The following is a 27,200-nucleotide window of genomic DNA, read 5'->3' as shown; positions in this document are numbered from 1 at the left end:
AACGAGAGAGCTACTCACTCAGCTAGCAACGGCAGTCCTCAGGGACAAAACCTACCCAATACGAACAGCTTACAGAGAGGAAATGTTAATGTCGCATCGAATCGTCTGTCTGCGCGGGGATCAAACACCGGTGGTCAGGGAGGAGACCCTACTGAAGATGTGACTGTCGAGGGAGACCCTGAGGAGGAGGATCTTGAGCAAGGGCACATCGAGGACGAGGGCATCATAGCGAACAGCTCAGAGGTGAGTACACACCGATTGTTAAAATCAACCGTCGCCCAACTCTATCAAGAGCTAATCAAGATGCAGGGAATCATCCCACGCACAGTTGGAATCGCTCCTGAGACTCGAACCTACATCTTGATTGCTAGCATGTTCCTCTGGCTCTTAAAATTCTTCCTATACCTATTTCTAGGAGAGTGGAGTACGCTCCGTGGGACCAAGCGACGAGTGTAAGTTCATAAGACGAGTGGTGTTGAAAATCGTGAGGTGGAGCATCTTGGTGTTGTCACGAGAGTATGAATCTATCTCTTATTTTGTACATACACCCTGCGGCGTAGGTGCGAGTAGTTTCTTCAGTTACTAGCTGCTGTTATTCAAATCCAAAGAATACAATCTGTATAGGTGCACAAAGCGCATCCCATTTCGATTACAAGAATACCATGCCCTCCTTTTGCAACCTGCTGCCATCACTTTCCCATGCAACTACCTATTTAGGTAGGTACTGTCTCTCTGTTGGCGTTTCCTTCACAACAATTGAGATTGGACGACTTCAATGACATCGGTGGGGGAGGCTGCTGGCTGGATCCCTCAATATGCCTCTGATCATCTGCCAGAAACCAACTTTTTTGAGGGAGCTATGCTGGAGGCGAACTACTTTGATACCGAAAAGACAAGGCCCGGATCAGTAAAAGAAGTAGCTATCCACGTCGAATCTGCAACAACCAGCAACCTGCAAGACCACATGGATGTTCCACTTGGCTATCCAACACCTGTGAATGTACTGACATAAATAGAAATGTTGAGTAAGGCTACAAGAGTATATATATAGAACATGAAATAACTCGAAACCATTAAACTATTCATACTTCTTATGTCAAACCCTGGGTGAAAAGCTTCCTAAGTCTTCCCACCTTTTCTTTAATACACATACCGAAAGTTCGGGTTCTCTTTATCAGTCAAATCATCAAACGCATGCACCATCCCCTCATCAACAACGGTTCCAGAAGCCGCAAGTTCCGCTTGCAGTTTATCCTTCCCCTTATTCTGAGCTTTCAAGTAGAAATGCAAGAAAATGACAACTAGGACGAGAAGCGCATAGCAGCCCATGTGCGTTGAAAACGCAATCAGATAACGAGGCGCGTTCCAGGCGAGGAATACTTGGGGTCCTGTTACGCAGCACGTGGAAGTTAGGCTTTGTTTTCTTTTGTTTTGTTTTGTTTACCAACGGAAAGGACGGTAAGAAATCATGATATGACCAAGACGTCACTTACCAATAGCATTACCAGTAGCCCAAGCAATAAAATTCGCCGCCACTACGACCGTTTTCTTCGTCTGCCCGCCGATGTTGCGCGAAATCATACTTATGGCGATTGTTTGCGCGGCCCAGAAGCTGAGAACGAGGTAGTAGGAGAATAAGAGGCCGGCTTGCGTGGCTCGACCGGTGTTTTGGACTGTCAGGAGGACAATGGTGCCGATGATAGACCTGGTATATTGAGTATTGAAATCAATTATATGGATTGCGAATAAATGAGAGAAGGAAGAGTAACGTACGGTGCAACGTAGATGCCCATCACAAGTGTATTTTGCTTCGTTTTCGCGATGAGCCACGTGCTGCTAAGAAGGATGAGAATAATATATGCACCCAAGACCATAGCAAGTAATTGGGTTTGCAGAGTGGTGAAGTGAAAACTCTTGATGATGATGTTGGCGAAAGCACCCAGACCACTCGTGGGTAGGGTAGTGCAAAAGGTGATCAGACAGTAGCACCACATCTGGGGATCTCTGAATGCTTCCCACAACTGTTCCGCCCTAAAATGTTTGTTCTGCACCCCGGTCTGATTGCTTCGCACGCGCTCTACGAGCAATTTCTTATCCTCCTCGTTGAAGCACTTGGCACGCATAGGGCTATCTGGCATGTAGACCAGAACAAAAATACCCCATAGCACAGATAAACAGCCATAGGTGATGAATATTGCTTGCCACGACTTGATAGATAAGGGCGGGCTTTTAATGAGGGAGAAGCAGTATGCGAGAAGACCGCCGACAATCTGCTGCATGCCGTTCATCATATACCAGTAACTAACAGTAGCAGCTTGCTCCTCACGCTTGTACCACATGGAGCTCAAGTACACAAAACTAGGTTGGCAGACTGCTTCGAATATCCCGAGCAGGGTGCGCAGTATGACGATAGTCGTGAAGTTTTTCGCAACAGCATGCAAAGCGAGCGTCGCGCCCCAGAGGATAATTGACACGCCCAGATATTTTGCAATGGGGAGGCGTTGAATCAGAAGATTGGTAGGATACTCCACAATAAGGACCGCAATGTAGATGCAAGTTGTAAGCCATGCGAATTGTTGTCCTTTTAGATGAAGATCGGCGGGGAGTCCCATAATGCTCGCAAAGCTCATGGTGCCCTTGTCCAAGGCTTGCAAGAAATATGTAAATATCATGATGCTCAATACACGTTTGTCGATCTTTCGCTTGAGTCGAGAATTGTCTTCGGGTGAGATGGTAACTGCGACGTCGAAAGCATATTTCGCAACTTCCTTGTCCACTCGATCAAAGTCCATGTGATCTTTCTTGAAGTTTTCATCCTCATTCTCAGCATGGACAGCCGGTGCAATCTCAGGATCTAGGGCAACTTTGTGATCCACATCCGCATAGGAACCGCCAAGGCTCGTGGGTAGGATCTTTTGATCTGCCATGATGTTTAGGAATGTACATAAACTATGTGCGAGCGATGAGAGTGGACTAGAAGAGGGAGGAGATGCTGAGAATGATATAACTCCAGGCGCTTAGCATGCATATGCTCTCGAGGAGATCTCGAGGAGAACGATGAATATATTCCTTTGCCCTAAGCTCGCACTTCGGCTCTTATGAACCCATACGGATCATCCTATGTAGGTCAACAGGCGCGACAAGCTCCACTTCCCCATGCGGTGAACCAATTCATGGAGTCTTGGCGAAATACAAACGTTGGGGTTGTGGAGTAGAGGGGCTCTCCAATCGCGGGGTTGTTGACTTGAAGACTTATAATTGGACTGTACTATTTAAGTGGAGAGCCTTACAGCTTTGCGAGTAAGTCTGGGGAGAGACGCAGGTGCGAAAGAAACCTCGGTAGGATTGTTACCGAAGAACGTGGCCGGCACATTATCCACGAATCAAACTTGGTTTAAGGGTGGGATGGTCCGACGATCCTGATATGGTTTTTGTTTTATGATCGGACCATTTCAGCCCCAATAATAGAAATGATCAAGGAGGCTTTTTAAATTGTAGAAACGAAGCTCTCGAAAAAAGGATGCCGCAGGTTGCGTATGGGGTCGCCTCCCAGGATATACATAAAACGATCAAGTTATTGATTCACCAACTTGTAAACATCAAAGACGAAACAGGCGAATTCCTTCTCCGACTAGAAGATGGCCGAGTTATTGATACGAAAGGTTGGAATGGATGGGAATGGACGCATGGTATTGGGCTCTACGGCCTTTGGAAATATCACACCTTGACAGGGTCAAATGAAGCCCTTGCTATCATTGAAGATTGGTTCGCAGCTCGGTTTAAGGAAGGTGGAACAACCAAAAATATCAACACAGTTGCGTGAGTTGCTAAGCAGCCGCTCAAAAACGATAGAGAGCTAATTGTATTCCCAGAGTAATGCTGACCCTTGCATATGTGTACGAAAAGTCGGGCAATCAGACATATCTGCCATGGCTCGACAGCTGGGCAGAATGGGCAATGTATGAACTCCCTCGTACACAATACGGCGGCATGTCTCATATGACATACAACTCGCTCAACTCAGAAGAGCTTTGGGATGATACCCTCATGATGACCGTTCTCCCGCTGGCCAAGATCGGAAAATTGCTAAATCGACCGCATTATGTAGAAGAAGCAAAGAGACAATTTCTTCTCCATATCAAATACTTGTTCGACACTAAAACCGGGCTCTTTTATCATGGATGGACGTTTGCAGATGGTGGGCATAATTTCGCCCGAGCTCTTTGGGCGCGAGGTAATTCATGGTTGACTATCGTCATACCAGAAATGCTGGAGCTCCTCGATCTGCCAGCCAACGACGCCTTCCGCATTCATCTCATTGACACGCTGGAAGCTCAATGCCGAGCACTTCTATTGTACCAAGAGCCAGGTGGACTCTGGCGGACACTGCTCGACCAGCCTTTGGACGAAGGATCGTATGTTGAGAGTTCTGCGGCGGCGGGATTTGCTTACGGCATGCTAAAGGCATTGCGATTGCGATACATTCATGGAGAGCAATTCCAGGAGTCCACCATCAGGGCGATCAAAGCTGTTCTGGGCAAGGTCAGCAGCGAGGGGGAATTGATAGATGTGAGCTTTGGGACGGCAATGGGCCACACGTTGCAGCACTATAAAGATATCGATCGCACTAGTATGCCATACGGACAGGCAATGGCTATCATGGCCTTGGGGGAGTTTTTAAGGGTGTTTATATAAAGAGAAGCATAGATGGAAGTCAGAACGACGCGTCCCAAGCCTCTTCCGTTAGCCCCACCACGTGACCCAATCTATTCCCTCTAATTGTTGAAATAGGTAGGTTATAAAGATGATCGAATAGAAGCTTGACACTAGCATAATAGGTAATAGTCAGTTATTGTGATGTGTGTGTGCAGAGAAGTAAGAACCACCCCACCAGAGTAAAGACATGGCTCCAGTACGCTTACATAAACAGCTAAATCCAACACTAATTCTTTCCTCAAGGGTCTACCTAGTAAGCTTCTTCTCCCTTAACTTACTGCAACAATTATCATAGCACTCTAAAACTTCCTCTATGTTATGATTATATCCCGATACGTATGCTTAAGATTTCGTTAACCTCCTAACCTCGAAATTAAGGAGTATCTAGGAGAAGCAAAGCATGATATGCATAGGTGGTGTACAAGCAACCATTTCGAGGCAAGCAACAAGGAAAATATATCTAATTTCGATTTTTGTATAAGAAATCTATCGCTGCAGCCTTCTTCCTCTCTTCTTACCTGCCAATTGCAAAACATCAAAGGGCCGCAGCTCAGCGCGACTTGCAACAAAAGAATGCGGCCAGTTAGGACTCAGTCTACTTAAATCCTCACTAAATAAGTTATATCCATGAAACGCGAAGGCCCGAGTCCCGAATAGTCCATGCGAGAGACAACCTGATATACTAGTCATAGCGGCATTTTTGCTGTCTTGACTAGGCATTCATTGCTATCTGTTATATCGCAGGTCGCGCTTCGCGCTTCGCTGAGGCTCTTTAATATTTGCTTTACAACACACGCACTTCCACTGTAATGGTGCCATCCGCTCTCCTCTATCCCAATGTTTGCATTTGAATGAGCCTAGAGCACTCATATCACAGGCTACCTATGTAGGCAATGCTTCGCAAGGGGAGGATATTCTTAACGTTGCGTTTTAGAAAAGGAATTGAAAAAGATGCAACAGGAAAGGGAATTGGGTTATGCGCATCTTCAATTGCTATGCGATCTATCTTTTGTATGCCTGAAACCTCTAGAGTTCATCCACCATAACTGACCGTAAGCCCATTATGCAGATTCCAGGACTTGAACAAACAAACAAATAAACCATCCATCCATATACGCCCACCATCCAGCCTATAAATCCCAACCATTGACCAGTTACTCCCATCACCTTCCATAAGTTGCCCTCAATGCCATAATCTGCTGCCGTTCCGCTGCAGGCAACGAATCAACAACCTCCTGGCTCATCGCCATAACCTGCGCAATCAACGCCTCCTGATCCGGCATCACTGCTTGAGGCGGTGGAGGCGGCGGCGCATATACATGGTTTGCAACAGGCGGCGTACCCACACCAAGCTGTCCGCTCATATGTTGCGGTGGAGGCGGGAAGCCAGGTGGGTATGCGCCTGCTGGTACGGTGTTCGTAGCTTGTTCCACCACACTCGTGAGCGCATCTGTGGACACCAGACCCATAAGCAGCAGGGCCTGGAAGATCGCGTAGGAGAGCTGGGGGGCTTGGTGCAGCAGCTCGGTTGCTTTGGAGGGGTCGGTTGTGGCCAGGGTTTTCATCTGCGAGAGCACGTCGAGGAGTTGTTGTGGGGGGAGCGTGCTGAGGGTGCGCGAGATGGCGTCGGGGCAGTCGAGGCCGGCGGGGAGGTCGATGCCCAGGGGCAGAGGGGGGAGTGTGGAGTTGCCGTTGTGGGCTTGTGAGGGGGGAGGGATGGGCATGCCGTTTGAAGGGGGTGGATGCTGGTATCCTGCTGGGGCGGACTGTCGAGAACATATGTATCAGTACGGTGATGGACGAAGTGGAGGGGTAAAAGGCCGGGGGAGGGGGTGTCTTACATTATCATCGTCGCCCCCAGCATCGTTGGAGAAATCAACGCGTAGTTTTCGATTCATGATCTCGTAATCGTTGAGGTTTCGTACTGCTGATGATGCGGAATCTGTAGTCGCGCAAGGTAAGTAAGTTACCATCAATCTGTGCAACATGCATGGATAGGTATAGGACCAACCTGAATCTGGGTATTCTGCGAAACCGAAGCCCTTTGGCCGACCGGTTTCTCTATCATATACCAGTCTGAAGTTCAATACCTTGCCGGCGCTGCTGAAGATATCGACGATTTGTTCTTCGGTGAGGCCTACAAGCGAAAATTAGCTTTCTTGATGTTGTTGTTGCGCCTGGCTTTTGTTGAGGGCGGGCAGTATTCACCATATGGTATATTGCCCACGAAGACACTTTTAGAAGGCGGCTTTGTCGACATTGTAGACATGGTGGAGTAATAGAAAGGGCAATAGCAATAGAAATAGCAAAGTGAGAAGCTGCGGAATCAAATGTAGGGAGAGCAGAACAGATCACAGCAGCAGCAGCAGCAGAAGGGTCAGACTCAGGAATGGAGGCAGAGGATCACTTGTCTGTCACCTTCAAAGGTCAACGAATGGTTTGTGAGAAATTGAATGGCACAGAAGTCTTATGGGAAAGGTATTTCTGGCTATTCTAGTCCTGCTTGCTTGCTTGCCCCTTGTCGTCTGCCTAGCGAATGAATATTGTTTGTTTGTCGCACTCCTGCCGACGTCTGCGTCTTCAACCTAAAAAGAAGTTCTCGTCGTGGCGGGTTTCTTTGTCGTTGTCGAGTTTTGATTAGTCGGCTGCTAAGGAATCTGGAGAACTTACCCTTAACCTTACCTTACCTAAAGTACCGACCGGCCTGGGACAAAAGTGGAGACCTCAAGGTAAAATACACTAGTAAACATTCGTAACGGACTTTTGCTTCTCGAACTCCTACCTCAACAGCTTCATCTCGCCACACCACCACTAGGAGGTTCTCATACATAACCTGCAAAGATGTCAACCCCACAGGAAGCATGGAGGCAGCTCGCCAAAAACGTCGAACGTGTTCGCCAAGCAGGAGGAGGAGGTGGCCCTAGTCCAAAGGGTTTCGCTGGAGGAGCTGCAGCGCTGTTGGCTCTCGGAGGGATCTTGGTAGTAGGCAACAACTCGCTCTTCAACGTCGATGGTGGTCACAGAGCTATCAAGTACACCAGAGTTGGTGGTGTCAGCAAGCAGATTTACTCTGAAGGTATGGAACCCGCGTGCAGCCGCGCATTGAAGCTCCCTGCATCCAGCAACTGACAATCCCAACTTGACAGGTACCCATCTTAAGATCCCATGGTTCGAAACCCCAATAGACTACGATGTTCGCGCGAAACCACGCAATGTTGCTTCTCTCACCGGTACGAAAGATTTGCAGATGGTCAACATTACATGCCGTGTCCTCTCCAGGCCAAGAGTCGACGCCCTCCCCCAAATATACCGGACATTAGGCACGGATTACGATGAGCGAGTCCTCCCTTCGATTGTCAATGAGGTACTGAAGAGCGTCGTTGCGCAGTTCAATGCTAGTCAGTTGATTACACAACGCGAGAATGTTGCGAGATTGGTCAGGGAGAACTTGTCGAAGCGTGCGGCGAGATTCAACATCATGTTGGATGATGTTTCTCTGACGGTATGTGGGCTCTATATTTCACTCTTGCAATCGCTGACATCTTTTAGCATCTTGCATTCTCCCCCGAATTTACCGCAGCTGTCGAAGCTAAGCAAGTAGCACAACAAGAAGCCCAACGAGCCGCTTTCGTAGTCGACAAAGCCCGTCAAGAGAAGCAAGCAATGGTTGTCCGAGCCCAGGGTGAAGCACGATCCGCAGAGCTTATTGGAGATGCCATCAAGAAGAGTCGGTCATATGTTGACTTGAAGAGAATTGAGAACGCAAGAGCTATTGCCCAGATTCTCCAGGAAGCTGGTGGGAAGAACAAGCTGTTTTTGGACTCGGAGGGATTGGGCTTGAATGTCACGGAGGGGTATGAGGATAAGACGAAAAAGTAATGGCATAATCGAGGTGTAAAAGGAACTCTCCACTGTACTTGAAGCGACAATACTGTATTCTATATCAAAAGCCGTGCCTACCTATTCTATGACGCCTTTGAGCCGTGATTAGGGAAGAAGCACTCTATACTCTTTATACAAGAATTTCTTACTCTTCCGAATTCACACCCACCTTTTGGTTCCCAAGAGTGAGTGGTAAGTTCTTCATCGCCCCTCAGAATCACCTGATCGCTCGTCAATGATTATAGCTAGCGCGTAGCCAAGAGCCAAGACATCTCTCACCTGCCGCTTGAGGCATCGTCAACTACTGTACTACCTGGGTTTACAGCACGCCTTACCATGAACCTCGAACGGCCGAACAGACATTCCTATTTGTACCTCGCGGGGACGGCTAGGATGGGGAACCCGAGGATTTAAAATGAGCTTCCAGAGCTTCTAGAGCTCCCACCGCCGAAGTTGTTGCAGGGTAGATAGTAGAATGCTTCTGAGTGGTTGGCTGAATTGTCTGTATACAAGAGAAAGCTGTAGGCCAAGACTTTTTCTCACGCATTAGGGTTTATTACCAGCACCGACCACAAGTTGCCCTTGCATATCTCTTCCTTGGCATGGAGCACTGATGGTGAGATACCATGGGTCTGGAGATCGGGACGGGAGGTATGGGTATAAGTAAGCTCTCCCACCTCGTGCAGACCCCGCTACTCCCACTCAACTGCTCATTCCATTTCCTTCCCCTTCAATTCCCCCAAGGAAACTGTTCAAGATGGTGGCAGTTATGAGGTCACCCATTTCCCTCGCCGTCCTGGCGCTGTCGAGCATCTTCTCTGTAAATGCTGTGTCCAACACTACTCAATATACGCCGCAAGCGATGCTGAGTGCCCCACGAAGAGGCTCTGCGCTTCCTAATGCGGATGGCACTCTGGCGTTGTACACATCTACGACTTGGGATTTTGCAACCCACAAGCGCAGTTATGCACTCTCTGTCTTGGATTTGTCGTCAAAAAGCTCGACGTTGCTGAGTAATTCCAGTGCGGTTAGTAATGCTCAATGGCTGGGTAATGGAACTACTATCATTTGGCTTGTTTCCGAGGATGATGGAACTACGACCTTTGCTGTTGGAGATGCGACCACCCCAGATGCAGAGTAAGTTTAGCAGTGCTCAGAAGCTGCCTCTTTTCGATTGGCACTTTCAACGATTTACCATCGTTTGGTATCAGTATTTTGCTACTTTCAAGTTTCAACTAGCTGTGTGGACGAGGTACTGACTTTTACAGCCCTATTACTGCAGGATCTGTACCAGGTGCAATAGATGGCCTAAAGATCGTCGACCTTGGAAGCGGCACATACGGAGCGGCTTTTATAGGGACTGCAGCTCCCAATGGATCCCTCTACAACTCAGAGCTCGAGTCGACACCAGTCTCAGCTGGGCGTATGTATACACAGCTGTTTGTCAGACATTGGGATACATGTAAGTCCTCAACCACGGTTACTATAGTAATTGAATTGACCCAGAATAGATATCACTCCTGAGCGAAACAGTCTTTGGTACACTACTTTGAAGGCCTCCTCAAACGGTACTGTAGGCTACATTCTTGGCGAGCCAATCAACGCGTTGAATGGGACTGGACTTGAGTCTCCTGTACCTCCATCTGGAAGTACGGAAGAGTACGTATATTCTCCCTTTTCTAAAAATCGGAGCTAATGAGTGGCAGTTTCGATATTGGTCCAGCTGGACTTGTGTTTGTTGCAAAAGACCCAACCCTTAATCCAGCCACGACCACAAAATCGGACATTTACTATCTTCCCCTCACGACTTTCTCTGAACCAGTACCTAAGCTTCAAGTTGTTACTACTCCTGGGCTTGAAGGCGCTTCCGTTGGACCAGTATTTTCTCCTACCAGTCCAGCACTAGCCTTCTCTCGCATGAAGGGTATTTCCTACGAGAGTGACAAGAACCGTCTACTGTTAGTTCCTGATATCACCAAGGGCTTGGAAGCCTCCGAGTTCTATGCCACGGCAGACGGAGTTGGGTCATGGGATCGTAGCGCTTCCGCAGAATGGTGGAGCGCGGACGGAAACACCCTCTTCATCGAAGTTGAAGACTTTGCGCGCGTTCGATTATTCAGTGTTGCCGCTGATGCATCTACCACCGATCTCCCCAAGCAAATTACAGCAGACGGCGCAATTGCGGACGTTCATGCCCTGGAAAGTGGCAAGCTCCTCGTTACAACCAACTCGTTTTTTGACAACTCAATCTACTCCTGGGTCGACCCTGTCGAAGCTGCAGCCACCAACGCAACCAGCGGCATCACCTTGATCGACGCAAACTTGAAGCTCGGCGCCCAGTGGGGTCTTTCTCGCAGCCAAATCTCAGAATTCTACTATGAAGGCGACGAGGGAATCATCGTCCACGCCTGGGTTATCAAGCCCTCCAACTTCGTCGAGGGTAAGAAATATCCCCTCATGTTCTACATCCACGGTGGTCCTCAGGGCGCCACCGAAGACGAATGGAGCACCCGCTGGAACATGCTCGTATTCGCCGAGCAGGGCTACGTCCTCGTCGCCTTCAACCCCACCGGCTCCACTGGCTTCGGTCAATCGCTCACTGATGGTATCCAAAACCAATGGGGCGGCCGCCCCTACAACGACCTCGTCAAAGGCTGGGAGTACATCGAAGCGAACTTCGACTTCGTCGACTGTGACCGTGCCGTTGCTCTCGGCGCCAGTTTCGGTGGCTACATGACATATTGGATCCAAGGACACGATCTCGGCCGTAAATTCAAAGCCATCTTCACGCACGACGGCTCCTTCAACACCATCGCGCAGTACAGCTCAGAGGAACTCTGGTTTATGCAGCATGACTTCAATGGCACGCTCTGGGACAATTACGACAACTACGAGCGCTGGAACCCCGCTGCCCACACCAAGAACTGGTCCACGCCGCACCTGATCGTGCATAACGAGCTCGATTACAGACTGCCTATCTCCGAGGGCATAGGGGCCTTTAATGTCTTGCAGGCCAAGGGTGTGCCGAGTAAGTTCTTGAGTTTTGCGGATGAGAATCATTGGGTGCTGAAGCCGGAGAACAATCTCGTGTGGCAGAAGGCTGTGTTTGATTGGTTGAATAGCTATGTGGGCTTGCCTGCGTTGGAGTTGACGGCGGTGGAGCAGGCGGTTTATGAGGCTACTTTGATGAATGGGCCGTTGATATAATCGGTTGGTTTTTGGATATTGATCCCCCCTTCAAACTACATATTATGTATACGTCTATCATGAAATACTTCGAATGCTTCCTCGTACTTGTTATAGATCGAGTACCGGTCGTGATTCACTCGAAACGCTGCAATTAAGGTGCTCGCGTCCTCCCTATAAATACCACTCCTCCATACTCGTGCACCCACGGAGCAAACACAATCAAGGGTGTGTGTGGCGCCTCAAAGTGGCATTAAGTGAAAGATCACCTCTTCGGGGCAGCTATCGCGAAGCAGTAACGGAAGGTCTTGTGGGACTGCTATCTCGAGTATAGGTGAGGTCTGGGGAGGTTTCATCGCATGGCATTATATGAGTAAGCGCTGTCATTGTTTTTTCGTACGGTTGTTTGGTGAGGTGAATGGGAATAAGAGGACTTGGGAGAGGGATCTATACTATTATGGCATATCATGCTATTCATGATGCGAGAAGATAATTGGATGACATAATATTAGGGGTTGAGTTCCATCTTTTGAGCTCATTCACTTTATTAAGACATAATTACTAATAAGCAAGGGTTCACGCACCGAGTAGACGGCTTATTCTCAAGGCAAGTTCGAGTCTCAAAATCTAATACTCGCCAAATACGGACGCTATTTCTACAATCAGGAGGATATAAGATGAGGTAAAAGCTGGCGATTTATTCCGTACCTAAAGGCTGCTATATTTATTTTTACGAACGCCTTCCCCTTGATTTCCCCAATCCTTCCTATCCCAAAGGCTCTAATACGCTCATTATAATAGGTCCTTAAGACGTCGTTCTGTCTAGGCAAACTTTGTCAGCATATATCCCTATCTTCATGAAGCTTTGAAACTCACATAATCAAATATATTAAACCCCTGTCGATAAGCATGGTTCAAAGGATTGAACTGTCCCTCCGGAGGCTCATCAACATGACTACCATCCCAGCCAGTCGGTACCCAGAACCTGTTCTTCTTGATATACGCGTCACGTTGTTGCTGAGCCTCTCCATCCGGCAAGAAAAAAGCAACACTCTCTTCTCTACCACGCTGAACCATCCACTCGGCACGGGTTTTCCTGATCGCCTCAAATGCCTTAAGTAGCTTCGGCAAGTCGTGCTTGGATTGAGCGGCGTCGAGACACATAGCTAAGCATGCTGAATCTTCGATGCCTTGCGAGGCACCCATGCCCACCGCTGGAAGCATCGCGTGTACAGCATCTCCAATCATAACGACTCTCCCGCTCTTACTAACCCAGTGATCGCTATGCGGTAGGTCTGATTGGCGCCAGATGTAGCAGTCTTTAGCCTTAGCATAAGTCAACAATTTAACGATTCGGGGATCATAGTAGGCGAAAGTCTCCTGGGCTTTATTAGTGTTATTGTCACGGAGGACTTGCGACGTTCTTTTGGCTTGCCTTGAGTTTCTCTAAATCGCCATGGGTGTGCCATTTTCCCTCCCGACCATCGTCGCTCACGGTTCCAAAGGCCACGTTCAAGTTGTCTTCATGGTCCGGCATGTTGATTGCTACGACGATCTGGGGACCGAACCAAAAGTTGTCTCCGCGTGTGAGGGGCGCTAATTCTGGGTCTGACTACAGGAGGCTTCGTGGGAAATCGATGTTGTATGATCCATATGGGGTTGAGGTCTACCAAGGAACAGTATGTTAGCTTGACTTCCTATAAGCCACTTTGAAGATAAAGGAATGCATTCGGGGGAAGAGGGGACTCTGGGTAATGTTGTTATTTTGAAACATCCAAACAAGGAAGGAATGAAAACGACTCTACCTTGAACTTAGTATTGCTAGTAACAGCACCGCGGATAACAGAGCGGATACCATCCGCCCCCACGATCAAGTCAGCGCCCATTTCCGTTCCATGTTTCAGAAAAACTGCCGGCTTCTCAAGATCAATACCGAACACTTGGGCACCGAATATGATCTTTACTCCGCGTTTGTCGGCAACATCCGCAAGTATTTCCTAGACCTTGAAACGCAAGCAACTCCAAGCACTACCGCATTATCCTCGTTAGCTCCAGACACCTACACAACCCGAGTGAAGCAAGAGGCTTACGGAAATCCATAGGCCTCAGTAAGCTCATCACGGCGCATACTATCCAGGACTTCGCCATTTGCTCATCGCCTGAAGTGAATTTCTCCTTCCACAGCGACGTGGGCTTCTTCCATGACTTCGCGGAGTCCATAATCGATCAAGACCCGTGTTGCATTGGGTGTCAGATCTATTGGACCTCCTAGTGCTTGAGGGCATGAGTGGCGCTCGAGGACGGTAACTGTGTGGCCGGAGCGGCGGAGAGCGATTGCGGTGCTGAGGCCTGCTATGCCTCCTCCTACCTACAGTAATGTTAGCATTGCTTGATCGAGAAGAGTGGACAATATCCTGGAAGCTCAAGAAGTTGAAGTATCTGATGTGTCTGGACAAGGAAAGAAGCGCGAGGTGGTATGCATACGATGATGATGTTTAGTTGGGGTGCCATCTTGTGCACGTTGATTGCCGTTTGTTGTTTGATTTTCGGGGACAAGTGTCTAGCAAAAGTTGACCGTTGTCAAAATCAATAGACTGTTTGGCACTTAATGGAAGGGTCTACCATCTGGAAGGCTATGCTCTTGTGATTCACATACTCAACGTGGAGTGGGCGAAAGTGAATAAGAGCATTGGCTGGCTCCATTCATGTTGGAGATAAGCGAGAAAATAGGGGTGGTGATGTAAGCTTTCCAAACTAATGTTAATACTTTGTGTTTGATCCTTCATCACCGTTCTCTTTCTACTCATACTATTCGTTCGTTGGGTTATTTCAATCGTGGAAGAAAGTCTAGAGCGTTTGCCAAGACAGGATGTGGATTATGTTCTAGACTCAAAATTGTGACAGAAAGCCACGTCCAAAAGGATGTTGAATTGTCACAAACTACTCATAGCTCTAAAAGGCTTATCATGTAAGTATTCTGAGACCTACGAGAAACATGTCTCTTTTCAAACTACAAGTTACAGTCTTTACATTTTTCTGCCGCAATATAGCAAAGTATATCTATAAAGTACACAGCTGTTTAGTATGCAATCTTATCTATGCTAAGCGTTTCTCATTTTCTTTCTGCTATACAATTCTCTGGATAATGCATATATTATATATATCACTGACCGCACAAATATAATGTGAGCTCTGGCATAGTAAACTCCGCCGAGCTTGCACGTCAAGGGAATGACTTCACCCCCTTCACTCAAGTAACTTCTCGGCATCTTCATCCCAAATTTTCGGACACTGGTGCCTAATTGATACACCGAGATGCACTATCCAGAGATCGAGTGAATTATGGCAGAGTCAACTCAGCCTCGTTTGATCCGTCGAAGGCATAGGTGACGGCCAAGCTCTTTGATAAGACGCCATTCCGTCTTCGCTGCTTTAGACAAAGGGCTCTCCTGCTCAATGCACTTTGCTAAGCCCGAGACGAATTTTCGTGAGCGTCCGAGATGTAAGTTCCATGAGCTGAAGATCTTTGGTGCCGTCAACAGAGGTCTTGAAAAGACCAAACAGGACATCTGAATCGTTGCGGATATCAAAGATGACTTTGGGGATGGCTGGCGATTCCAGGATGCTTTTCAGTGAGATTTCGCTCTTAGTGGTAATTGAGAAAGCAGCCTTTCCGAGACTGAATGTCGATAAGGTAGGTCTTTCTGGTAGGAGCGATATAGAGCGAGAGAATGGATATGGAGCCATGACGGCCTAGTGCAATTCCCTCTAAGTCAAGATATAGTGAGGGATAACTAATTACAAGGCCGGCAATAATGTCGAGTAGAGAGGCAGAACTTCAGAAGACTCGGTTCTGAGTCTATCAATATGACATTACTTTGGCCCGGTATAATTAACATTCTTATTAATAGGTTTCTTCGATATTGTTCGTGATAATGGGGAAAAAATTGAAATCATTGTGTTCCTGCCGTGTGGTATGGATGGTCGTAGTATAGAATGTCTTGCAGGGATATTTGTCACCCTTGCTTGCACTGCGTCTTGCCCAGTACGTAAGGATGTGCACATTAAGAACGGAACGGGACAATCGTTGATGTTTCTTACGGACTTATTTAGACGTCTCCCTTGACTTGAACAATTATCAGCTAATTTTAAATATCATCAGGTGCATTCTATCTATAATATACTTAGAATTTACTTGTAATAAGGTGTCCCTTTATCTCCTGTCATGTTCCTGCTTACCCATACAATTTGTCCCTGCTTACATAAGACAAATTGTGCGGCTGTTTAATAGTTCTTTTGGTTTCATTCTAGTATAAGTCAACAAACTCATCAGTCTTCGCCTCCCACGTCAAAAAGCTCTCAGCGCGGCTCTGCACCCTTGGTATCTCCCACACAGTAGAGGACTAATCTGCCAGTATCAGTAAGCGATATGCACGAAACGATGAGCTTGGTACCCCTTTTGGAATTACGGTTGATTCGACTCTCTCAAGGACGACACAATTGCTCTGAGAGAACGGGATACCATGAAACAGATTCGTGCCTCGGTAGATGATGTACTGGGCGCTATTGTTAGTTTGGTGAATCGTTCTGAACTACGGACTAGTGTTTTAAGGGGTTACCTAAGTTTTTGGGTCAGAGTGAGGATGCGAATAGCGGAGGATTGGCAAGAATACGACGCAATGAGCATTTGATCCATGTTTTCATCTCCAACTACAATCCTTGCACTTGAACATAGGTACTACTTAAATCTTCAGAGCTGACACGATATCTAGGTAATACCAGAAGTCTCATTTCAACAGGGAACCCATGACAAAATGCCTACTTTACGCCCCCAACACCTACGAGTAGCAGCCCTTGTCCCCGAATAGAAATTAGTCCGTGACGGAACGCATCGCTCCACGAAAGAACGAGTGCGGCTGAGAACGTGCATTGATGATTAACCAGCATTCTTCTTATTACGAGTACAGTAATAGCCACGCACTATCGACAGCCGGGCCAAGAACGAGCCTGGACATGCGGGGGCAGGGGGCGGGGTGGGGGGGGGGGTGCGCATGTGCAATTTTCCCATACGGTGATTTTGGGCGTTACATAAGGCTCACGCATGAAGTTCTAGATCCGCGAATGTATAAGATAACTTGCCTTTATTTTTAGGAGCTGGGTGGCGGCTGACGGAGGAGTTGATTAAAGTTCGTAAAATGGTACCTTGGCTGGGTTGTTGTGTCAGACTGCAGGGTCTAGTTTAAGGCTCTAGTATTCTCATATTCTGATATATGAGGTCCAGTACGCATTTTGTTTATTTTGCTGTTTTGTCCTTCGTTGAAATTCTTTGGAAATTTGAAGTTGATTTTGGATCTTGGATCTCTTTTTTAACTTGTTTATCCGTTGAAACGATGGCTCCTCACCATCAGGCACGTCCGGTTCAACACCGTGCTCCGGTACAGCATCATCCTGTACAGCATCACCCAGTTCAAAATCGTCCTATCCAACATCATCCAGTCCAGCATCATCCTCCGCCTCAGCAACACATGGTTCATCACCCAGCTCCCCAACACCATGCTGCTCCCCAACACCACGCAGCGCCTCAACACCACACAGCGCCACATCCCCAGCAACATCAAGCACCTCAACAACAAAGCTTCATTACAGAAAACTACTCCTCCCAGAATCTCTCCACCCAGAATGTCATCTACGAGCCCGGATACACGCAGCCACAACATCAGGTACACGGCACCTTCTCCGTTGCTCACAGACCACCCATCTTCTCTTCTAACAACAACCACAGATGTACGTACAAGAACAAAACTACGAACCGGAGAAGAAGAAGAAGAATAGGGGCTGTATAGGTACCATGTAAGTATCTACCGACCAGACCCAAACTTTTTCTTTATATAGAAGTGGAATGAGAAGCTAACAATTGGGTGATGGTATAGTGTTGCTTTCTTATGCTGCTGTGCGCTTTTCGAATGCTGCGGATGCGATTGCTGTGATGACTGTATTGATTGTGTTGATTGTGGGGACGGCGATGACGATGATGGGTGTAGTTGCTGTAATTGTTGTGATAGTGATGGGAATGAAGAGGGTGGGTGTTGCAATTGCTGCGATTGAGTTGGAGTGTAAAAGTGTGGATGAAGATAGCAGACAGGTACTCCTTGGATTGATGATTGGAGTGGCAGGTTGCGGAGGGGAAGGACGTATTAAAGAGCTCAAAAGTTTGGGACTGGGATGGTTAATATATATTTAAGGTTTGCTATATAAAAATGAGGATGAAGATCGGCGAGTAGCGACAAATCAAACTGTGGCCAGGGGCTCCAAATCGGGATCTCGCATTTGCACCCCTCCCCTCCAACCCCGCGTTCAAACTTTAACTCTCGACGAAACCTCAACCTAACTTTCACTCTCCATCGTCAACTACCTACCTACTGCGTACAAGAAACTGAATCATCCATTCCTTCCTGACAGAATATCTCTGACCCTGCGCTCGCTAGTCCTCCTACCCACCATGGAGCAGCCTCAGGGCATAGAAGTGCATATCCGCAACGTGCCTGTTCAAAGTACAGAGAATGCGCTGCGAAACTTCCTCAAGCCCTACCTTCAAAACTTGTCTATTCAAAACGTCCATTTCCGGAAGTCTCGAGACAGTCCATACGCTCAGCTAACGTTCCTAAGTATTGACGATGCTCGAAAGTTCCTTCTCCATTACGGCCAGGTTAAGGTTGCCGGAAGTCGTCGAGGAGTCAAGTCCAGCGCGAGGTCCATCAATCTTAGATTCTTGGGGCAATATATCTATTGCGAGCGCAGCAATCGGGATGCAAATCCACACCTCCTTCGAGTGCTAGCTAGGGAACAGCATGAGCGACAATCCCAGGCTTTGGTCCAACACAACCATCATGCTAAACCCAAAGTCTTTCCCGTCACCTTCCAATGTTCATTTGTATCTTGCGGCGTGTGGGCCTATGTCAACTCGGACCTTGTCTTCTCCCCTCAAGTGAATTGGCATGTCAGTGGTACAGCGAGATTTGGGGAGAGGGTCATGATTCTGACGCTTGATGATGGCCGTCGAATTGATTTCCGCTACACTAGTACCTTGGGTATTATCACTGAGGACGGATCTACGCCATCATTAACGTTTTCAATGCACGAGCCTCCACGATTCTTTGAGAAGATCACCACGGATCCAATTGTCGACTTGTTTGCAAAACTTGGCCTCCAACCACAACAGACGAGACAGTCACCAACAAGAAAGTTTGGACCCGATCGTCATCGTCTTCCCTATCTTGACGATACACATAAGCCCATCGCGAGGACCTGTCTTGTATACCGCATCGCTCTCAACCATGTGCATTACACCGACCTTGGCCTTGTTATGGACGTAAACGAGCGGATGAACACTCTCCGTTTAGCTGCCCGTCAAATGCCCTCAATGTCCGACCGGCGGATAGAAATTCAGAGATACCCAAAGTCGTATGCTGATGGGTTAAAGCTTCTTCATCACGCCTTGTTAAGCCCTCGATGTGAAATCCCCTTCGTTTTAAAGTTTCAGATACAAAAGTTGGCGCAGGATGGTTATTTGTCGCCTTCCACCGTTCTGGCACTTCTTCCCGAGTTTGCATCCATGGCGAGACGAACAGAAACGGCTACATGCGTCGATGCGGCCAGGAAGCTTTTCAATCAGATCAATTTTCCTGGACCAGAGACAGAGGCTACCGAGTTTGACCAGGAAGCTTTAATTGAGTTGCTGATGGAGAACGAAGCCCGGTGTAAGCGCGAATCGAGAGCATTGTAAGAATTTCTATGCGTTCTAAGGTTTTATGCTTAGAGAAAGCTAACGATTACCAGGGCGATGCAGCAAGAGAGGGTGACTCAGAACGTGGCAGTCATTCACAGAGCCAAAGTGATGCCATCTGGCATCCACCTTCATGGACCTGAGCCCGAGACCAACAACAGAATTCTGAGAAAGTATCCTGGGCAACATGAGTCTTTCCTCCGCGTACAATTTTGTGATGAAGATGGCCAGCCGGTTCGTTTTAATCCTCGAATATCTAATGACAAAATATATCATGGACGGTTTAAAGAGGTTTTCCGAGAAGGAATTGATATTGCTGGCCGTGTTTACAAATTTCTCGGGTTCTCACATTCGTCCCTTCGAGGTAAGTTTCCAAATGCCTCGAATTTTGATCTCTCTTGCCGTCCCCATACCTCTAGAGGTAGTCCGTCACCGTCAAATCAGGGTTAACTGAAATGTACTTTAGCTCAATCTTGCTGGTTCATGGCCCCATTTGTCTACGAGAACTCTCTACTCCTCGACAGAAGGCTCATCCAATATCTTGGGAATTTTTCATCGATTCGATGTCCAGCGAAATGCGCCGCAAGAATTGGGCAGGCATTCTCTGATACAAGAACGGCAGTCACGATTGATCTGACAGATTATTATGAGATACCGGACGTTCAGAACAACGGTCGTGTATTTAGCGATGGTGTCGGTACTATTTCATCATCTCTCCTGGAGAAGATCTGGGAACGCCTTCCAAAAAAGACGCTTCCAAGACCTACATGCCTTCAGATCCGTTTTAAGGGTGAGTGTTCCGGCCTCCGTCAATAATTCTGATTCAAGTCAAAGGAACTAACTTACTGCAACAGGAGCCAAAGGTATGATATCGCTGGATTCTCGTGTGCAAAAGCCTGCACTATTTCTACGCCCTTCCATGATAAAATTTGGTGGTTCAAATTCAGCAGATGTTGAAATTTGTGAGGCAGCATACAAACCGCTTCCGATGTACCTGAACCGGCAGTTAATCAAGATACTGGAGGATATGGGGGTTGAGGACAAGTTTTTCCTTGACCTCCAGGCGAGAGAAGTCAAACGCTTGCGAGACATTACGGAAAATCCTATAAATACCTCAACTTTCCTAAAGCGGCAGTCAGTTGGCGAGCCCTTCCACTTCCCGTGGTTAATCCTAGCTCTTGCATCACGCAACCTCGACTTTCGTTCGGACGGCTTTCTTCGCGACACTGTGGAGTTGACGTTGTTGTCAGAACTTCGCAAGCTCAAGCACCAGACAAGAATTCCCGTCCAAAAGGGCTACCATCTACATGGTCTTATGGACGAAACCGGATATCTTCGAGAGGGAGAGATATTTTGCTCTGTCGTTGAGGATGGTGTCCCAAAATACATTACCGGCAGAAACTTGATTATTTCACGGGCTCCGGCACTTCATCCTGGAGACGTGCAGCTGGTGGACGGAGTCATACCTCCTAAGAATTCTCCACTTCTCCAAATACACAATTGTATATGTTTCAGCCAACACGGGGCCCGCGACTTGCCCAGCAAACTCAGCGGTGGTGATTTGGACGGCGACCGTTATTACATCATGTGGGACGAGAGGGCGAAAGTCAAAAAAGTCTTTCAGCCGGCCGACTATCCAATCCAACAGCCCGTGGATATTGGTCGATTGGTGGAGGTGGAAGATATGACGAATTTCTTCATCCAATTCATGGAAACTGATCAGCTTGGTCGAATTGCTGTTCAACATCGAGTGATGGCTGACCAAAAAGAAAGGGGCGTCTGTGATGAAAACTGCATCCGCCTGTCCGAAATGCATTCCACTGCGGTCGATTTCTCGAAGACAGGCATTCCCGTATGCGCTATTTCTGATCTTCAAATGTTCTAGCTAATGATTTTTAGGTTGATATGACCAGATTGCCAAAAAATAATCCATGGCGCCCAGACTTTGAAGCTCCCGGCCCGCACGTTATGATCGAGAAGAACAATGGCATTGTATTCGAAACCAAAACATTCCAGGAACCACTTGACCAGGAGGATGAAGACGATGAGTTCACAAGCTACAGGTACTATGAGAGCAACAAAATCCTTGGGAAGCTCTACCGCGCCATTGATGAGCAAGCTGTTTTCCAGGGTATTCAAAAACGAGCTTCCGCCGATGGAATTACAAGTCGCTCTAATATCATTGACGAAGTCTGGAGTTATGTTGAGAGAAAGGTTCAAGGATTCCAGTGGGAGGACCAGATGGAATGGGCCGAAGACATTCGTGACATGTAAGTAAAAATAGCTCGAGTCAACATGTCTCGTATCTACTGACACTCTCAGGTATGAAGAAGCACTTCTCAACACCATGACAGACTATAGTCAGCACCCCCAACGCCCTCTTTCCGAACTCGAAGCCTTCACCGGCGCCATTCTCGGCAGAACCGGTGTTCCGAATCGTTACCAACGTGAGCTCTCGAAGACTATGAAGGAGAAGTTCGAAGAGGACACTACTTTTATTGTCAACTGCATATTGAAGGATGGTGATGAGTGGTCTGATCAGGCTTTGGAGAGAAGTGTTGCGTGCTTGGCTGTCAGCCTGAAAGATGATACTGTTTATCGCAGACGAGAGCAGTTGCTTTCGTTCAAGTATGTGGCAGCGGCCATTTGTCTAAGGGAGGTGGAGAAGTTGCCGGGCTGGGAGGATCTTGAACACATTACCTTCCCAGAGCTTGGGGGTAGGACTGTACTTGCTTTGAACTGATGGCGTTACTTGGTAAGGAAGGAAGTGTGTTTGACGTTTGTGGATTCCCCATGATTTGTGGCGCGTTATGGATGATATTGAAGGCGCATGTTTGCTGGAATGAGTGCGGGTATGTTCTGGGCGTCTGAGTGCGTATTTTCTGGTTTTATAATACCCTATGAGTTGTGGAACTTTACGAGTTACGAGTTATGATAAGAGGAGATCATGAAGTCTGTACCTAACGATCTTGCCTGCTTGTCTCGTGAATATCTCACCATCAGTGACACTTTCAACTACGGATGGTGATATATAAGAATTCTTAGCTTGGGATATCCAGGCAAGCAAATCTTCCACCATTCCGCAACCAGGACCCAGAGAATGACAGGAGTGGTTATCACGTGATATACGTTGAAATTGAGATCGTGATATTGTTTGACAGGTTTGGTTATAGCAAAGAAGATGTTAGTAAGACTTCTTCGAAGTGGCGTTGAGTTTGGGATAGACGTGGGAGATTGGAAGAATAATGTATTAGAGGGGTGGAAGATTGAAAATGGAAGTATGAAGTTGGATGAAGGTTTAGGAGATACGGATAGGATTGACTTGTCTGTCTGTGGATCAGAGCTGTTTGCGCTTAATTTGAAGCCAGAAAATTGTCTCACAACTGTAGATGATGATGAACCCGAAGTTCTCTATGGTCAAGATCACGATATCAGGATCCGAGCCCCTTTTCGACGAAAACACGCTAGAGGCCGCTAATGCGACCTCTTTACGCGCTCTTGAACGCGTCGCGTTTTTTGACCGCATCCACTTACTCGAAATCTCCCACTTCGCGTTGGACATTGTTTTTCAACATCACAACACCTTTGCCTGCAACCCCAAAATGTCGTCCCCTTCGCATCGGCGACAGAGATCCTCCCAATCTGCCACTACGCGTAGAGCATCTCAACGCAATGCGATACCCAGCAGCCCTCCAGATCCAGCAGCTGCCCAGCTGCACAGTGAAGCGGCTGGATCGCAAGATAGCCCTCGCCGTGGTGCGCCCTCTTCATCGCCCATGAACTATCGATCCTCCCCTGCTGCTGTCGCGCGTTCGAACGCAGAGAGAGATGTCAGTTCTCCTCTGAGGCAGATGACGAATACGCAGTCGACGCAGCAAGATGGTGATCGAACTCCACGAGCCAGCGGCCTCATTGGCGGTAAGAATCCCAGAAGTTGAGACTGAAAATGCATACTGACATATCCAGAATCTTCTCCCATCAGATATGAACCGAGTTCCAGCCCAGGAAATGGCTTCACAAGCCGGCAACAATCTCTCCAACCCGACCTTCGTAGCGAGAGCTCCGGTCTCTTCGTTCGCTCTTCCCGATCTCTCGGTCCTGGATCTGCTGTAAACAACTCGCGACGCGGAGATATTAATTCAGACAACGTCAACACTCCTCGCGCTAGACGTCGCATCTTCATGGATGAAAATGGCAGAGTTATTCGCGATATGCCTGCTGAAGCCTCCGAAGCGCCCACCTTCTCTAACATGGATCCGACTACTTCCGATGCTCAGGCTATGGGTGGAAACTCCACTCTCTGTATATGGGGAACCAATGTCTCGATCAACGACACACTCTCAACTTTCAAGAGTTTTCTTCGGGAATTCACCAAGAAATATCGCATGTGGGCGGATGGCATGTCGGAGGATGAAACAAACGAAGACGACGACGCTAACAGCAAAGAGTACTTGGAGATGATGCAAAATATGTTAACACTGGGTGTTACAAGTCTCAATCTAGATTTCCGTAACCTGAAGGCGTATCCACCAACCAAGAAGCTCTGGCAGCAAGCACAGGATTACCCTCAAGATATTGTCACACTCATGGATCAGGGCATCAAAGATGTCATGTACGAGATTGCTGAAGCCAAGATGACCGAGCAGAGACAATCTCAAAGCTCGGCTGGACAAGCCTCCCAGCGCAGTCGAGTCTTGAGCTCCGAACCTCCTGTTCCAAGTTCTGAACGAAGTGAGCAGGAGCCATCAACACCACGCCCCCAAGATTCGAATGAGGTTGATTGGTGCCAAGAGGTCCAAAAGAGACAGTACAGGGTTCGGCCTTTTGGCCTTGATGATACTATCAACATGAGAGAACTAAATCCGTCTGGTAGGAATTTCTATCCTTTCATCTTTGAAGTCTACTAACAATATATAGATGTCGACAAGATTGTGGCTATTAAAGGCCTCGTTATTCGAACTACCCCCATCATCCCCGATATGAGAGATGCTTTCTTCCGATGTTCCGTCTGTAATCATACAGTCAAGGTCGACATCGACCGTGGCAAGATCGCCGAGCCCACCAAATGCCCTCGCCCTATCTGCGACTCTTTAAACTCTATGCAGATTGTCCACAACCGCTCTGGATTTATGGATAAGCAGGTCATCAAACTTCAAGAAACACCAGACTCGGTCCCTGCAGGTCAAACTCCCCATTCTGTCTCAATGTGCGCATATGATGAATTGGTAGACCTTTGCAAGGCTGGTGATCGAGTGGAGATTACTGGTATTTTCAAAGCCAGTCCCGTTCGTGTCAACCCTCGCCAACGCACCCTGAAAAGCATCTACAAGACCTACATCGATGTCTTACACATCCAAAAGGTCGATAAGAAACGTATGGGAATTGATGTTTCGACGGTTGAACAGGAACTGTCCGACCAGCTTACCGGCAACATTGAGGAGACTCGTAAAGTCAGTGAAGAAGAAGAGGAAAAGATCAAGGCTACTGCAACACGACCTGACATCTATGAGCTCCTTTCACGATCGCTAGCCCCGAGTATTTTTGAAATGGACGACGTCAAGAAGGGTATTTTGCTACAACTGTTTGGTGGAACAAACAAGTCATTCGAAAAAGGAGGGAGCCCAAAGTACAGAGGAGACATTAATATCCTGATGTGTGGTGATCCTTCTACGGCGAAGTCTCAGCTCCTGCAATATGTTCACAAGATTGCTCCCAGAGGTGTCTACACCAGCGGCAAAGGATCTTCTGCTGTTGGTTTGACCGCCTATGTCACTCGTGATCCCGAAACTCGTCAACTGGTCCTCGAGTCTGGTGCTCTTGTTCTGTCTGATGGTGGTGTCTGCTGTATTGATGAGTTCGACAAGATGTCGGATGCCACTCGATCCGTCCTTCACGAAGTGATGGAACAACAAACGGTCTCTATCGCCAAAGCTGGTATCATTACGACCTTGAATGCTCGAACGAGTATTCTTGCTTCCGCTAATCCTATTGGAAGCAAGTATAACCCAAACCTGCCTGTTCCCCAGAACATTGATCTTCCACCTACATTAGTGTCTAGATTTGATTTAGTTTACCTTATCCTTGATCGTGTCGATGAGACAAATGATCGACGATTGGCCAGGCATCTGCTCAGTATGTACTTAGACGACAAGCCGCAAAGTGCATCTGGAACATTGGAGATTCTCGTAAGTGCACTTGATTGCCCCTTTTCTTCGAACATAACTAACATAATTAGCCTATCGAGTTCCTCACCTCTTATATCTCTTACGCTCGTACCAAATGCCAACCCCGCATCAGCCCCGAGGCGTCTAAAGAGCTCGTGGCCGCCTATGTCGAGATGCGTAAACTTGGCGAAGACGTCCGCGCTGCTGAACGCCGCATTACTGCTACAACTAGACAGCTGGAATCCATGATCCGGCTCGCTGAAGCACACGCCAAGATGCGACTTTCCGAGATAGTCACGGCCGACGATGTTAAGGAAGCCGTGCGCTTGATCAAGAGTGCTCTCAAGCAAACGGCTACGGATGCCAGAACTGGCCTAATTGATATGAGTCTGCTGACGGAGGGCACGAGCGCAAGCGAGAGGAGACGCAAGGGGGACCTGAAGACTGCTGTTCTTACGCTGCTAGACGAAATGACTCGTCAAGGACAAAATGCCAGATATTCCGAAGTCCTCAGGAGAATGGGAGAACAGAGTAGCGTATCTATAGATGCGCCTGAATTTGCCGAGGTGGTCAGGGCTTTGGAGCAGGAAGGTGCGGTTATGGTGCTTGGCGAAGGAGCCAGGAAGGCGATTCGGCGGGTTACGGGCGTAGCATGATATGTTTAACGATGGATGGCGCGGGGTATCATCCAGCCGCTGTGGTAGATTCTCCGAGGTCGTATGCTTGGGCCTTTTTGCTGTATGGATAATGATGATAATGCGGATACGGAATAGGGAATACGAGTATATGGATATCACTGTTTATATTTTTCCTAGTGCGTAACCTTATTTTCAAGTCCGTTCCCATATATATTGCTAAGTGGCACCTCACTTTTACAAGCCACTATTAATTTCCCTTTCCCTGACTACAGTCATATTATGGCAGTCTCACAACGCCAGATTCGTTCTTCAAAACATCTCCCAAAGCACTAGGGTATTTTTCTACATAATCCTCTCGACTCTGTCACTATGATAATTGTCTCAAGTATGAATGAGTACTTCTGCAAACCTTTCTGACTGGTAATCTTGGCAGTATTCAACGGGCATATGTTGGAAATTAGAATACATTACTTGTTTCCATGTAAAGGGCTTTCCAAAGAGTCAACTGTTTCGTGCTCGGACTTGGCCGTATACTCAGTTATCTATTATATGCTCAGCCGTATTTTTAATAAAGCTTTCCTCCACTTTTGGACCTGGCAAGTATACAGATGTTATTTTCAAACTGCTATTTAATTTCTCTACTACGCTAGGTCCTTAGACTCCGAAAGCCCCCAAACAAACAAATCGGGTGTTTCATCGAAAGCCGCTTTGAACTAACAAAGCATGCAAATGCTTGCAATACAGTCAGTCTGTATTATTTGCCAATTGGTGCCAAGAAGCTAACAGTGTGTTCTCATTTCCACCGGGAGTTTGGTGTTCTAGAGTTGCCCC

The 27,200-nt window shown here is 47.6% G+C and overlaps 9 protein-coding genes across 9 annotated transcripts; 5 read left to right on the top strand and 4 right to left on the bottom strand.

The window, feature by feature from the left end:
• Positions 1–1,140: 1,140 nt before the first annotated feature.
• LHYA1_G006755 (putative transporter) lies at positions 1,141–2,927 on the bottom strand (the record flags this gene model as incomplete). The annotated part of the gene is made up of 3 exons (XM_031151689.1): positions 1,141–1,388; positions 1,494–1,705; positions 1,774–2,927. The coding sequence occupies 3 exons, from the start codon at positions 2,925–2,927 to the stop codon at positions 1,141–1,143; spliced, it is 1,614 nt and encodes a 537-aa protein (XP_031003195.1).
• A 572-nt stretch (positions 2,928–3,499) lies between these two features.
• yesR (Unsaturated rhamnogalacturonyl hydrolase) lies at positions 3,500–4,695 on the top strand (the record flags this gene model as incomplete). Its single annotated transcript, XM_031151688.1, has 2 exons — positions 3,500–3,819; positions 3,873–4,695. Coding segments are annotated over 2 exons (1,143 nt in total), but the record flags the coding sequence as incomplete, so codon positions are not given.
• Positions 4,696–5,879: 1,184 nt separating this feature from the next.
• Positions 5,880–6,985, bottom strand: Cstf2 (Cleavage stimulation factor subunit; the record flags this gene model as incomplete). The annotated part of the gene is made up of 4 exons (XM_031151687.1): positions 5,880–6,482; positions 6,558–6,658; positions 6,728–6,853; positions 6,925–6,985. 4 exons carry the CDS (start codon positions 6,983–6,985, stop codon positions 5,880–5,882), a joined length of 891 nt encoding a protein of 296 aa, XP_031003197.1.
• A 572-nt stretch (positions 6,986–7,557) lies between these two features.
• On the top strand, positions 7,558–8,595 carry PHB2 (Prohibitin-2; the record flags this gene model as incomplete). The annotated part of the gene is made up of 3 exons (XM_031151686.1): positions 7,558–7,792; positions 7,863–8,218; positions 8,266–8,595. The coding sequence occupies 3 exons, from the start codon at positions 7,558–7,560 to the stop codon at positions 8,593–8,595; spliced, it is 921 nt and encodes a 306-aa protein (XP_031003196.1).
• Positions 8,596–9,224: 629 nt separating this feature from the next.
• LHYA1_G006751 (Dipeptidyl-peptidase) lies at positions 9,225–11,805 on the top strand (the record flags this gene model as incomplete). Its single annotated transcript, XM_031151685.1, has 5 exons — positions 9,225–9,261; positions 9,285–9,735; positions 9,867–10,060; positions 10,110–10,257; positions 10,305–11,805. 5 exons carry the CDS (start codon positions 9,225–9,227, stop codon positions 11,803–11,805), a joined length of 2,331 nt encoding a protein of 776 aa, XP_031003199.1.
• A 1,784-nt stretch (positions 11,806–13,589) lies between these two features.
• Positions 13,590–13,932, bottom strand: LHYA1_G006750 (uncharacterized protein; the record flags this gene model as incomplete). The annotated part of the gene is made up of 2 exons (XM_031151684.1): positions 13,590–13,781; positions 13,915–13,932. Coding segments are annotated over 2 exons (210 nt in total), but the record flags the coding sequence as incomplete, so codon positions are not given.
• Positions 13,933–13,936: 4 nt separating this feature from the next.
• Positions 13,937–14,295, bottom strand: OpS4_2 (FAD-dependent monooxygenase; the record flags this gene model as incomplete). The annotated part of the gene is made up of 2 exons (XM_031151683.1): positions 13,937–14,152; positions 14,269–14,295. 2 exons carry the CDS (start codon positions 14,293–14,295, stop codon positions 13,937–13,939), a joined length of 243 nt encoding a protein of 80 aa, XP_031003180.1.
• Positions 14,296–18,283: 3,988 nt separating this feature from the next.
• RDR2 (RNA-dependent RNA polymerase) lies at positions 18,284–22,310 on the top strand (the record flags this gene model as incomplete). Its single annotated transcript, XM_031151682.1, has 6 exons — positions 18,284–19,563; positions 19,621–19,931; positions 20,034–20,357; positions 20,422–21,419; positions 21,467–21,837; positions 21,890–22,310. 6 exons carry the CDS (start codon positions 18,284–18,286, stop codon positions 22,308–22,310), a joined length of 3,705 nt encoding a protein of 1,234 aa, XP_031003181.1.
• Positions 22,311–23,169: 859 nt separating this feature from the next.
• Positions 23,170–26,387, top strand: mcm4 (DNA replication licensing factor; the record flags this gene model as incomplete). Its single annotated transcript, XM_031151681.1, has 4 exons — positions 23,170–23,485; positions 23,534–24,436; positions 24,485–25,752; positions 25,803–26,387. The coding sequence occupies 4 exons, from the start codon at positions 23,170–23,172 to the stop codon at positions 26,385–26,387; spliced, it is 3,072 nt and encodes a 1,023-aa protein (XP_031003178.1).
• Positions 26,388–27,200: the final 813 nt, after the last annotated feature.

This window comes from Lachnellula hyalina (genome assembly GCF_007821495.1).
Source record: "Lachnellula hyalina strain CBS 185.66 chromosome Unknown contig00132, whole genome shotgun sequence".
Taxonomy (NCBI): Eukaryota; Fungi; Ascomycota; class Leotiomycetes; order Helotiales; family Lachnaceae; genus Lachnellula; species Lachnellula hyalina.
The sequence above is the reverse complement of the archived record's forward strand: the minus strand, read 5'-3'. Positions and strand labels throughout refer to the sequence as shown.